This window comes from Corvus brachyrhynchos, unplaced genomic scaffold, assembly GCF_000691975.1.
Source record: "Corvus brachyrhynchos isolate BGI_N302 unplaced genomic scaffold, ASM69197v1 scaffold84, whole genome shotgun sequence".
NCBI classification, from domain to species: Eukaryota; Metazoa; Chordata; class Aves; order Passeriformes; family Corvidae; genus Corvus; species Corvus brachyrhynchos.
Window position 1 is genome coordinate 1,030,728 of NW_008237434.1, and position 14,352 is coordinate 1,045,079.

General features: G+C 38.5%; 1 protein-coding gene and 1 long non-coding RNA gene across 2 annotated transcripts in view; one reads left to right on the forward strand and one right to left on the reverse strand.

Moving 5' to 3' along the window:
- The window catches only part of MPP6 (membrane palmitoylated protein 6), a 26,433-nt gene that overhangs the window by 7,089 nt on the left and 4,992 nt on the right, over positions 1–14,352 (reverse strand). The window contains exons 2-8 of the mRNA XM_017731182.1: positions 14,119–14,271; positions 6,449–6,601; positions 5,705–5,932; positions 4,422–4,553; positions 2,392–2,491; positions 1,788–1,856; positions 613–774 (exon numbers count right to left, since the gene is read on the reverse strand). Of these exons, the coding sequence (XP_017586671.1) occupies positions 613–774; positions 1,788–1,856; positions 2,392–2,491; positions 4,422–4,553; positions 5,705–5,932; positions 6,449–6,601; positions 14,119–14,271 (997 nt within the window). The remainder of the gene's footprint in view (positions 1–612; positions 775–1,787; positions 1,857–2,391; positions 2,492–4,421; positions 4,554–5,704; positions 5,933–6,448; positions 6,602–14,118; positions 14,272–14,352) is intronic.
- LOC108445953 lies at positions 2,447–3,511 on the forward strand. The gene is made up of 2 exons (XR_001861047.1): positions 2,447–2,592; positions 3,341–3,511. It is a non-coding gene; the product is annotated as an uncharacterized LOC108445953 (long non-coding RNA).

The window sequence follows — 14,352 nt, forward strand, 5'->3', positions numbered from 1 at the left end:
CCCTACATTTTTAATACAAAAGCAACAATTTATAATGCCTAGTCCACAGGTGGAAAACTACAAGGCAGACCTGAGAAACTCCACTGGCTGTTCATTACAGAAGGCTACTGGGAACTTATGGAATCCCCTCAGTAATGGACGGTGACTGACAACGAAGAAACCCACAGACTGAAATATTGTGCAGACAAAAACTGTTTTCTGCAGCATCATTTAAGTGCTAGTTACAAATATTTTCATGGTAGTCCACAGGTGGAAAACTACAAGGCAGACCTGAGAAACTCCACTGGCTGTTCATTACAGAAGGCTACTGGGAACTTATGGAATCCCCTCAGTAATGGACGGTGACTGACAACGAAGAAACCCACAGACTGAAATATTGTGCAGACAAAAACTGTTTTCTGCAGCATCATTTAAGTGCTAGTTACAAATATTTTCATGGTCATGTGTTAGTTCAGTTGTCTGAAAACAGGAAGAGCCTTTTGTTTTCCCACTCTATAATTTTTATGCTCTGACGAAATCACTCCTACACCAAATCACTAGGATAAACATCAGGTACTTTCCAGTTAATCAGACTCAAAGTATGGTATTATGACAGGAATGCTGACAACTTACATGGCACTGTAGTTCCAAATCTAGTAGGATTCAATACAATAAACCTGTTCTTCAAACTCCTTCGCCCCACTCCTTGGGCCCCAATCAAGACCAGTGTTTTCCTCTGAAAAGGAGGCATTTTGGCTACTTCCTCATATATCTGGATTTCATGGCGATCAAATTCTACATTGAGAAATGTACAAAAACACTTTAATATACACTCAGTGCTGTAAGAAAAAAAATTAAGTAGTCCTGCTATTTATCAACAGATCCCATGTGAATATAAACAGTACTCAGAGGGCAGTAAGTCTGATACAAGACTTCTTGCTTTGAATTGGTTTGGGAATAGAATAGTTATCCCTCCATTACAGCATAAGGTCAGATTCTCACTTTTACTTTGAAGGAGAAAGTCTGTGTTTGATCAGAAGGAGAAAACTGTGACTAACAATTAGTGAGCTTTCACAGAATCATGGGATGGTTGAGGTTGGAAGGTACCTCTGGAAGGCATCTGGTCCACCCCAATGCCCAGGACCACATCCAGACATTGTTGAGTATCTCCAAGGAGGACAACTCCACAGCCTCTCTGGAAAACCCGTGCTAGTGCTCAGTCGCCCTCACAGTGGAAAAGGCGTTTTCTGGTGTTCAGACAGAGCCTCCTGTGTTGCTCGGCTCTTGCCCTGTCACTGGGCTACTCTCCAAAGAGCCCACCCAGCTCCAAACTCTTTGCACCCTCCCTTCAGGTATTTGTACACATTGATGAGACCTGTCCTGAGCCTCCTCTTCTCCAGATTGAACATTCCCAGCTGTCTTAGCTTTTTCTCATGGGTGAGATGCTCCAGTCCCTTTAACACCTTTGTATGTCCACATCTCTCTTGCACTAGGGAGGTGCCCAGTACACTTAGATGTGGCCTCACCAATGCTGAACAGAAGGGAAAAATCACATCCCCTCACCCCACTGGCAACAAACATTTCATTTTTCTTAACACCCAGTTTTAATCTGATTTCCACACACCAAATGATGTACTCAGCACAACCACGTCGGCACTGGTCACTATTGCTTTTAAATGATAAAAACTATCTGATCTATCAAACTTATAATCAAATATTTTACTGCAAATCTTTACCTCTGGATACACTAGACTCTGAGAGTTTTGAAACATAAAGAACTTCGACTTTCATGTAATATTAAGAGATACCTGCATTTCTTGTAGTGAGATACATCATCTTTTTCTTTTTTTTGCTGCTTATTGTTCCACAGAAAGGCCCTAGAAATAAAAAACTAAATGAACTCACAATTTCTGTTAAATTCCAAAGCTTATTTACATGAATATATGAATTTTAGATTAATTAAATTTATAAGGACTACTCTAGAATTGTATATATCCTAGGGCAAGATATTACATCTATTTACATGGCCATCAAATAGTACTGGAAGAACTGCATACAGAGAAAAAAGTATTTTTCTAGAAAGCTTTGGAGAAGGCAGCAGTAAAATTCATGTTTAGCTTATTAACTTTTAGTCCATACTATAGAAAAAAAAAATTTTAAAAAGTGCACAATGCCTGTTCCACCTCATTCAGCTTTTCATCAGCAGGTGGCAAAAATGATTCATGTATCTTTGAACACTAAACAGAGACTTCACCCTTTGTCCTTCAGCCAAAGCCAAAATACAATATTCAGCTTTTCACAATAATCTGTATAATCTCACACAGCAGTTTTTCTATTATTTATGAAGGCAGGAAAAGCAAAAAAAAAATGGAGTCAGAGCAAAATCTACTCCTGAAATTCACTCAATCTCACCTGAGTTGTCCCAGTCCCTCCTAACAAAAGCCTTTCTCTTCTCTTCCAGGAACTGGCTAGGAATTAGACCTGCACTTCCTCCTTCTTTGACATGACTAGCCTGGGGAAAAAAACCAATACAAATGATTATAATTAACCTGTGAGAAGCATTTTTCTCATCAACATGGTGTTACTGACTTCCTCACTGCCAGTTTCTCACTGGTGAGTGTTTATACATTTACTGCTGATACTTAGAAATTCAAAGTCAGATGTAAATATTAAAATTCTCCTTTACAATAATAGTGTCTTGCCATTGAGTATTAAAATTCAGAAAAATAAAATAAATCCAAGTTTCATTACTAGTTGCCATTACATTGGTAAGGTCCCATAGCCATAAAACTTGGGCATAAAATTCCAAAGTGGAATTCTCTGGCTCCAGACATTGAAGGCTCAGGTGACAAAACTCAAGGTTTTCTAGTATACAGTATACTTATTTTACATTCTTGAGCTGCTCCAAACAGGTTCCAGTGCAGCTTATTAACTGTCATTTCCCAGTGAATGCCGTTAACACATCCTAATCCTGCCTTCAAGCTTTTTGCACTAAGCAACTACAGATTTAAAATCTTAGTAACTGAAGTATTCCTAGTAATGAAAATTTGGCTAAAATTCTCTATAAAATAATTTAATGGCAAGCTCAATTTTCAGCAAGCTTAGCACACGTAAACACAGTTATGAAGTGTGTAATTCTCCATAAATCTTTTGCTTGCAATAAATCCTTCTTTTGCTAACAGGAGATGTTTGCTTTTCAACTTCTATACTTTTATCTATGACTAACTGATTTTTTACAGTATGAAGTTTTCATTAACAGTCTAGCATTTCTAGAAAGCATGAGGAACTAAACTTTTCTTTCCTGGGGCATGATCTGCATAGCAATACACTATACTGATTTAACACATTTCAATTTTGCCAGATTGAGTGTTGAAGATTTATTTCTCCTGGACTCCCACAAGTTACAACTGGAGAGTTTGAAAAGCAAAACAGAAGTCAGCATGGGAGCTAAACATCAAACTCCTCTGGAGTTCTGGAGTGTCTACTTCTGAAACTAATTAAGTTGGCAGCAATAAATTTTCAGCCTTCCCGACACTTTTTATTGTCTTTCTTTCTGTTATTACTGTCACTGAGAAGCAACAAAATTCAGCAGCTGTTGATGTATATTGGAATATTTTTGTTGCTTTTAAAGAAGTCATGTATCTTGTTCTCAGGCAGTGTCTGGCTCTCTTCTGCTTGTTACCTTGCAAAGGGTGAGCAACACAGGGGTAGAAAGGGAAATTAATAATGCCAAACTCTTCACCAGTTTTGAGGATTTCGGTTGAGAAAACTGTCTTAAAGGTTCACTTGTCCCATTTTCAAAGGCACTGATAATGTTTAATTCTGTGTATAGTGTCTTGGAAAAAATAAACATAGCATAAGCACTGGATTACATTTCTACTGAAGGACTGAATGTAGAAATGCCACCTTAAACCAGGATGAACTGTTAATATTTGAAATAGTGCCAAACACTGTGACTGTGAGCATGCATGATACAGCTCACAGACACTGACCACCACTGTAGAAATAAAACATACAGCCTCTCCAAAGAGCTATTCTATTCAAATCCACAAGGTTAATTTCCCTCTCCTCAAATTTGAGCACTCAGGAAGGGGTCCACTTCTTCCACAGTTGCCGTCAGGGAAGGCTTACCACAATTATAGTCAACTTAAGACTTTTTTGCTAGAAATTGTCCACCTCAAACTGATTTGGGAATGTCCAGGCTTATGATACAAGAACAAAGACAAATAAACAGCACTGAGAGTAAAATGAGCGTTACGTATACAATTTAGTGTTTCAACTGCATATCTTTCTATTAGCTTGAAATTGGATTGCAGTGTAAATATATTTTTCATGTATCTACTGTAAAATGATAGTAGATCATAATTTAAAGAGTTTATTATTAAGGCAACTACTGATGCTTTTCAGTTTTTTATTTTACTTATTTTAATCTTTTTACCAACCTGCCACCAATTCGGATCTTCCCGGTTTACAATCTGAAGAATTTCTCCTTTAGAAAATTTCAAACCTGCTTCTTTGCATGGGATGAGGTTGTCATTATATGGATTATAATCAAAATGACACTTCACAAAAACCTGAAATGTGTAAAAATTAACAAAGCTTAAGCATTATAAAATACATTCTGACTAATCTGTCTGTCAAACTGAAGTAATGTCTTTACCTACAGCATAAAAAGCTTGACATGATCCAAGCTGCATTTGGCATGTAAAATACAATCTAGGGGGAAAGAAGTTATACACCAACTGGGACAGAATAATCAACAGTGTAAACCCTGGCTGAAGTAGCTTCATGATAAAAATAAAAAAATCTGTTCCATTTGGACAGTGCATTACAAAACGCTCATTTTTGTATTTCAGTGTATACAACTCAATTAGAATTCTGACTTTTAATTACTTAAAAACACAAAAAATTCTTGGAATGTGAGCACTGTGTTTAAGGCCTGTGGAATCTTAACTATTTTTGCCATGAACTCAATGTTTTAAAAGTAACGGGATATGCAACTGCTTAAGACTCAAATTTCATACAGGGGAAGAAACAGTAGGTTGTATGACTGAACTGAAAACATCTTTGACTCTCTTTGTACCAGGCTGGGGAGCAGAAGAAGCACTGCACCTGTCTCAATAGAGCACATTCCCTCAGCCTCCACTCACTGGAAGCACTGCCTGTTATAGTCACAGGTATAAGACCCACTACCTGAAGGAGCACCTTACACGGTGTTTCAAAGGCACTGATTTAGCTCAAGAAGTTACTTCTGCCATGGAGAAACTGACAGCTTACAGCAACAACAAAAGGATAGGAATAGCCACCATCCAAGTTCCCACTGAAGTCAGTAAGTTCAAGCTCATCTGTTGAATTTAGTATGTTTCTGAATTCTATGAAACAGATTATTTGGACACCAACCATGTCATAAACATGCACAGTTCACTGCATGTAGTGTGATTGTTGTCAGGTTATCAGAGGTCACTTGAGGTCAAAGAAATGTGCTTTGTATGTAGCATACAAATGCTTAACAATTTTAGACACTAATTCGAGTTTCTTAGGCAGGCGTATTAGGTGAATAAACCCATTTCTAAAATGTAATTGAAGCAAAATACAGGTATCTACATTTTAGTTTTCATCCTAACATTATATTCACAAAATAAACAAAATATGTCTAATCCAGAATATACAATGAAGTACTACGCAGAAGTTCTTTTCACAGAATGATCAGAAATGTGCTACTGACCTGTTGAGGAATGACAGTGTCTCTGTAGCTGGGGAGAATCTTCAAAGTGACACTTCCACTGATGTTTTTCAGCAGTTCCTGCAATTCTTTTGGATTGTTTCCAACCTCATGGCCGTTCACCTCTTTAATGACGTCACCTACATGCAGAAGACCTTGCCGATCTATCATTCCTCCATGAAGAATTCGGGCTATTACCAGATCGTTGTTCTCAACTCTAAATGTGACACCCTGAAAGAGGTAATGACACCCAGTTTACCACTGTTTGAATGTCAGTTTCGTTTTACCATTATCTCAAGCACCAATACTCAGCTGTGGGATATTCCAAAATGATACCTCCTCCAAAGAAAACAGTCAGTCACAGCTACTACAGTGTAAGAGCTCCCCATACAGAGAAGCATCAGGTGACACAGCAGTGCTTTCAGACAAGGTTTTCATATGACTAAAAAATGACTGTGTTGTTCCTGATTGCATGCAATCCTGTCATCTCATATCAGGCCCAAACAGATGTTGTGTTAATCAATTATGCTAGCCCAGTGACTGCCTATTCACTGTCCCATTACTTCTTGGAGAGAGTGGGATGGAGTACATGAAAGTATCTTCTTACTTCAACCTCTCAGTACTGAGCTTATCACCCATTAAATTAGACAACATAATGGAAATAAAACATAATGCAAGAAATGGGGTACATGCAAACATTTTCACTAGCACTTTATAGTAAAGACACATTCATCCCCAATTACTTACCAGTGGCTCTCCTGCTCTTTTGTGAATTCCAAGGATACGAATAGCATCTACCGGAACAACCTGGTTGTTCACTGAAGAGTTATTGACTTCAGGGCTAGAAGGAGGGGAATCGTAACATTTTGAAGCCACAATATCATGTGCTTCCAAGAGTGACTGCAAAGGAACAGAAAAAGTATTTTTTAAAATCATGAAATAACCATTTGTGAAAGGATTTAGTGCTGAATAAACACTGAATCTGTCCTTTTGGGACCACATCATAATACTCTTAACTTCACATGAAATAAAGCAAAAATAGACATACAAGTGCTCACATGAACTGATAAGCCCACTGCCTTAGCAAATATGCTGTCTTGTAAATAAAAATGCTGGTTTTTAAGGAAATACAGGAGAAATGTAATTCAATTGCGGAGGAATGTGTGATGTTACAAGGGAAGAAGACAGAAAAAGGAGTACCTAAAATAGTCTTTCACCTAATGAGACAGTATCTGAGCAAATGGTTACAGTAAACGAACAACCCACTGCAAAAAATGAAGACAACTCATCATTAGATACTTGTGTTTAATGCAATAAAATTTTCCTCTACAGTAATTTGGATAATGACAGGTATGCAAGGATTTCTAGCCATCTGCAGAATGAGTGCTTCCTGCTTGCATAAAGCCAAGGAAGAATTCTAGCACCAAATGAATCCAAGCTGACAGAATTTACTTTCTGGAAGACAAGAGCTCAGACCTCAGAGTTAGCGCTGTTTTCACCAGTCCAGAGACATAAATACAAGGTGGAAGGAGGAGATCCAAACGAATATAATCATGTTTGGAAGACAATGCAATTTAGGCATGATTTTCTCATAAAAGACAAATTTTTCTTAAGATATAAGACAATACATACAGGTAAACCAAGAGCAAACTTGTGCATTAAAACAGTGGGGACTTTCTGTCTTTCTGCCACCTTCTAGTGTAAGGTGTCCCTGCCTGTGGTGGGGGATCTGAAACAAGATGATCTTTAAGGTCCCTTCCAACCCAAACAATTCTGTGATTCTATGAGAGGAAAAGAGACACCCTATAGCCATCATAGTCCAAGATAAAGCATCCTACAGCACAAGGAGTCACACTGACAGATACAGAGAGGAGAAGTAGCAAGCAGAGGAGATACCTACTGGGCCTCCAACTACACAGCTTTGTTTCAAACCGTGACTGGTCAGATGTGGTCTTAAACCAGATTGCTGACGGTGTCATGGAAGTAGCTAAAAAGAGAAGACACCATGGGGACTGTCGCTGATACTGACATGCAAATGCCTGAAGAAGACAGCAAACTACCAGAAAGCAGAGCAGGCGAGCAGGTAACAGCAATGATTTGCTATGCAGTCTGCTCCATCCTTCTGTAAGCCACCTCTAAGCTAAAGGCTGTGCAGCCACATTAGGGGTTAGTGCTAAGCTCAGCATGCTAAGCTCAGCTCAAAGTGTCACACACCTGAACAGTCATTTTCATCTGCCCATTACACAACAAACCTGCTGATATTTCAACTTGAGGTTAGAAGGAAGTATTAATTCACCGATTTTGCCCCTTCCATTAAGACTGTAAAGACAGCTGCTTATTGTGGCTGCTCTGATACTGTGGACACAAACCAAATCAAATTAAATAGGAAAAACAATCATTTATTTAAATCAAGCAGCTGTCAGATGGTAGCAATTTCTAATTCTTCTCTATCCAAGACACATCCAATCCAGAAACCAGGAGAATAGATCTCTCTGCCAATGTTTGCAAGCAACATATTTTTGGATCTTTCTGCATTTCCAAAATGAAACTGATTTGCATCAGCTACACATTTTAACAGATTAACACTCATAAAGTCAGGTAGATACAGCGGTATGAAACTTCCAGTTTTCTTCTGGTCACACACTAGAACAAATTGTCTCTGAAGTTTCTGACCACAACCCACTATACTTCTCATGGAGCCTTGTGGCAGAGCCTCACACAGCTGCCTGTACATCTCCCTGCCCATTAACAGTAATGCAATTTACAGATTATAACTTGATCCACAGTCAAAAAAGCCTACTAAGATAAGAGTCTGTGTCATCCTTTTCAAATTAACACGCTCTGTAAAATTCTTCAGTTCTTAAATCTGATCCCATTCCACATTCTGATCCTTTTTAATCACTCAGTTTTATTGACAAGCATGAATTCATACAACTACTACTTAACCATCTCTCAATCACAGGATCTTTTTTCCTGCTATTTACACAATGCCTGAGTCGCAGAAGGACTATGAGGAACTGTACACTGCTGCCCACAACTATAAAGTGGTTTCTTTGAGAAAAGTAGTTCATTGGTTTCCTTAAGGCAGTTAACTTATTCCTGTCCCACACCTAACTCTCACTTCTGAAACTCAAGAATATGTTCCAGTTTTATGAGCCTGTTTCCAGCTAGCCAGGTCATGACCTACAGTTCTGAAGAACACTTAAGCACAGGCACCTGGCAACGGGGACCATGTGTCTGTACCACTGCCGGACTACTCGCCAACATTTTATGTCACTAAGTTCCTTCTTATTTCGGGAACATGGCTGAGTGAGCTGAGAAATTCAGTTGCATGAACTTGTTTCTTTCTTGTGATATTGGAAAAAGTGATATCCTGTGCTCCTGCAACTCCAGAGCTCCGCTGGAATCTGACCTTTCCATACTGGTGCTGGAACACTTATAAAACCACCGCCAAAGTCTGCAAAACAACATGGACTGATCAACAGTCATAAAATGGTTCAAAGTTTCCTCCATACAAAATTTCCTCCTGTAATTTCCTCCAGTCAGGATCAGCTGACTATCCAAGACTGGATAGCTGCAGAAAGGTTCTCATGAAAAAATGACAATATTGACAGAATATAAGGCATTTTGAAGAACTCCTACAAAGCAGAAGAGATAACATACAATGGATAAACAGTCCTGTGACAGACACTATGATCTCTTCATGTAAGATACTATCAAAAAACAATCCATAAACTTAGAAGATATTGACCTCTTTACAGTAGTTTTCTGAGGCTGCATATATTTGACAGGTAAAAAAATAATTTAAAATGTAATTAAAAATTCAGTAAACAGAGAAACATGAAACATTAAAGGCTCTCTACAGTGCTGAAGCCACCATCAAACTCAACATTTGTTTTTCCTAAAAAACTTCTAAGCACATGTTATGAAGCATTGCCCTAAATAATGTAATAACTATTTCCCCAATTCTGATCCAAAGGAACAATTATATTACAAACTGGGGGCTGTGGTGGGAGGGAATACAGAAGAGCAGAATGACTTATAATCTGGAATTCAGGACTCCTTTCCTAACACTTTGGGCCTGGAAGTACTTAAAATATTTCCTTTCCTCTTTATGCACTAAATGTGTGCTAGTCTTTCCTGATAACATTGTTTAAATATTAGAACTTAATAAATGGACTAGAGGCTCCTAATGGTCATGTGAAAAGAACACATTTTAAAGGCTCTTCTGGAAAAGTGAGGAAATCATTTATGACCTCAGAAAAATCAGGAGGGGTGGTAAGAACACAGGAGTATGTGGGGAAAATAACCCTATTTATTAATACCTGTCTAGAATGGAACTTAAGATCACTTTTTCTAAATGAAACCTTTTAAAGGTATGATTAGCCCTTACAAACCTGACTATTATAAGACAATACTGGCTGCTTTTCAGATTAAGTATTTTATTGCCAGCAGAATCTATTTAGGATGAATGCTTTGGCTAATTCTTGGACAGGTGAAAGTAACAGAACAAGCTCTTCCATTGAAGAAGAAGAAGCAGAAGTGATTCTTCTGCATGTTTAACCACTCCAACAGTGTGAAAATTTTTAACTGTTTCTTCTTCCCTCAAGGCAACCTCTCTTACCACTTCTGTGCTCTGCTCTCCAGCTACTGTCTGGTAAGATTTGCTACAGGCTTTTCCATGCACTGCCTCTGCCAGCTGGCTCTCCAACACATACTGACCTACTGGGCAGCCATCAATACTGTGAAACTCATTAGAACTTTCACACTTTGACCTCTGAAAAGTTAAAACTAAAGAGGGTAAAAAGCAGAAGCAATGATTTTGTTGCTTGCCTCCACAGGGGTAATGGAAGCACAAAATTAAGGGCTGAAAATTCTCCCTAATTTTAGGCTTCAGAATTGAATCCCAACAGATACACTTCAATGAAGCAAGTAGATGGGCACTTTTACCTGTATGCAGCAGCCAAAACTTCTCATTGTTTCTGCAAATGAGACTGAATGCCTCCAACAGGCACTTAGAAAATAAATTTTAAAAATACAAGTTAAAGCTTCTTCAGACATTCTTTAAAAATGAATTCTAGTTCTGACAGAGTGATGAATAGGCTCATTCTCCAGGGTAGCATTTAACTGTCTTAACCATCTCTATTCTCTTCCTTTCACACTATTTTGTCCTTTTTGTGCAATCCAGGTTTTGCAGCAAAGTTGCACTGTATTTTTCTTACACGCTCATGACTCACCCAACACTATGGGGAAAGAAGCAGCCTGCAAAAATCATGACATGAATTTTTAAACTGAGCTCCAAGGAAGAGTCAAAAAACTGCAAAATAGTAAGTGTGATGCTGATACTAAACAAATTAGAAGTTTCCACAAAACCCAGAATGACTGGACAAAACAGATCACGGGAAAGCATCAACATGCTTTAATAAGGAAGTAAGGCTTCTCAAATCTAGTCAGATTCCTTTGAAGGGTCACCAAGCGTGGCAACAAGGCAGTTAAGAGTTGTTCATATAGATCAATTTCCATAAGGCCTTTGGTAGAAGTCTTTTAAAGAAACAAAACTACAACAGGATAAGCAGTAAGGCTTTCAAGAAGAAGAAAATATTGGTTAAAAGACAGATAATTGGTGCCAGGAATACAGTATTATTTGTTTTCAGAATTCACATTATCAGGTGATTTCCACAGGCATCTGGGCTCAGTTCTACACCTGTCAATACACTGACATGTCAGATAAATGACCTAGGAAATAGGGATGAGAAGTGAAACTACTGAGTTTGCTGATGCTGATGAACTATTCAAGGACTAAAAGAACTGACTGTAACCTTCAGAGGCACCTCATGAGCAACAGACTGAGAACAAGGCAAATGAAATTCAACACAGACTGCAAGGGAAAACATAATCCTAGTTTAATATGCTAACTGAGAGACTCAGAAATGGTATCTGGGAAATGTAAATAATACAAAACCAAACCGAGCCTAACAAACAATCCACCTCTACACTCATTAAGCCTAGAGGTACCTCTTCTTTACTGAAAGGGTGGTCAGACACTGGAATTGGCTCCTAAACACGTCTGTCAGTGTTTAACAGGCGTTTGGACAACATCCTTAATAACAGGCTCTAATTTTCAGTCAGCTCTGAACTGGTCAGGCAGTTGGAGAGAGTGATCCCTGTAGGTCCCTTCTAACTGAACTGTTCTGTTCTATTCTATTCACCAGCTGTTAAATAGGCAAACCAAATACTAGGAACTCTTAGGCCATAAGTAAGAAATGCAATAGAAATTAAGACACCACTTCATAAATCCATGCTATATACAGCTTTGCTTCATTTTATTTACTTGACACAGACAGACACAATGAGGTCTCTCTTACCACAAGTAACATGGAAAAGCTGATTAAGAAAAAATGTTCACTTTCTTCCTACATAAGAGGACAGGTATATTAAGTGAAATTGACAGGAGACAGTCTCAAAACCAAAAGAGCAGAGTCTCCACTCAGATGGGGGATGCTGTGAATGATAGATTTTCACACAGGTTCAAAAAACAACTGAAAAAGCTCATGGAAGAGAACTACAGGTGGATGATACTACTTCTCACTCAGAAGTCTGAGCAAAAAATCACTAAATCTTCACAACATGTTTTGGAAGGTATCACTGTTGGCTTGTTCTAGACTTACAGTCTTCCCTAGATGCCTACTGCTGGGACAGGGAAGGAAAACAGAAGAGATGTTTGCTAAATTTACCTAATATGCAGTTAGGAAGCACTAATTCACAGAGCAAAACTGTGAAGTTAAGGTAGCATATATGCAGTTTCATGTCTGCTCCTTATATATCAAGCAACAAAAAAGGTAAAAGAAAGAGCATGAATACTGACATTCTAGTTTACCATCTATTTTGGAACTTTTAAATTACATGTTTAAGTTGCTTAAGCCTGAACTAATGAAGTATCTGACACCAGCAACGCATTCTGCCTCTCTGTAGATCTGACCACTGAACAGGAATAAATGGTGGGTTTGTCTTAGTACTGGCTATTCACCCAAAATAAAATTCTTGATCTAGCCTCCTACAGGCCATTTCCAGTTTCCACCCCAAAGATCCTTTGCCCAAGCTTCTCTCTGGCCTTTGCCATCTCCCTCCAGAGATGATTGCTACCATGCCTTTCAAAGAGCAGCACTTCAATTGTTATGTCCTTTTCATCTTTTGATTCATCGTCCTGACTTTCAGCTTTATTTTCTCTATCTAACACAGTGGATCATTGTCAGGTCTGTCACGGCACCAGCTGCCCCCACTTCTAATCCTTTTGCATTTTAACTACCAATTCCTCCAAACTCATCCGGTCCTTTTAAAGTCCCAATATCTTCTACAGGATCAAAGATTGATTTGCAGGTTTATGCATCAGTAAGTCTCTGAATCATAGTTTTTGATCACTTAGTTATGATGCCTTTCTGGACAAGTAAGGGAGGCCAACACAGGAGAGGCAGAGGAACTGTCAGTACTCAGAAGAGCTACTGCCCCAAAAGCTGAGTTCTTGAAGTGATCCCTCTTCCAACAGGCCACAATACAGCATTTCCAGTGTTTATCCATGTTAAACTCACTGCTACGTTTGTATAACATGTAATGGAAAACTTGGGAAAAAAGTGTGTTTAAACTCATCTACCCCTGAAATGCCTATGACTCCATACCCATCTGCCAAAAGAAGCCCACTTATACTGTGGCAAAAGGTTGTTTATGTTCTTCTACAGGATACCTTCAGCTAAGTAGTGAAGTCCACTGAACCCTGCCTAGAAAGGCCAGAATCTACCAAGGATTTTCAAACCTTGATCTTCGAGGCTCAGTACAGAAGCTGCTCATAGAAACAGCAAAATGGAAAAACATCTGCTTTCGACAAGCATATGTCAACACTTCATTTAAGCAGAGCAACAGTGAGAGGGATGCAGAGTCTCAGCTTCAGCTGCAGTGCAGATCAGATCACAAAAGAATCACGTTCATTCACTCTGCAAACTGTACGTCTTGCACGCAAGTACAAATTCCAACAGCTGAACTGAAATGCACCATGCTCCTGATCAGGAACTGAGATCATCTGGAAATGTTACAGATGAAGCAAGCCTTCATCTGCCTTCATCAAGCCGCCTTCAGAGAATTGTTGTGGAAACTCCAGTCATATAGGAAGTAAAAGCTTGTCCAAGATTTATAACAGAAACTGCAGCAGAATTTAATACAGTGAGTAAAGGTATTTTTGAAATGATATCAAAGAATAAAATCATACTTATTTGTATGTAACCCCACGTTCTGCTTTACCTTTCATTTGGAGTAAAATCCCACATATTACAGTTTGCTATAGTTCAGGTTTTGTTTCATTATTATTCCTAGATCCGTACGTGGACACTGATACAGTAAGCTGGTAACATACAGTAAAAAGGTGGTACCTGAAAATGAGGCTCCTTGAGTATTCCAACCAATTCTGCAATATTTTCATCCTTATTTACTAAGGGACTGATGTCTTCAAGAATTTCATTCACCAGCTCCAGGTTGTTGTCACTGACAGCCTCAAGTTTAGAATCTTCCAGTCGTTCATGAGCCTGTAAGATTAAATATATGAGACTATAATGTAAATAAGTTTCAAGTGGTTCAAATTTATAAGCATTTAAAGTAATTTTTCA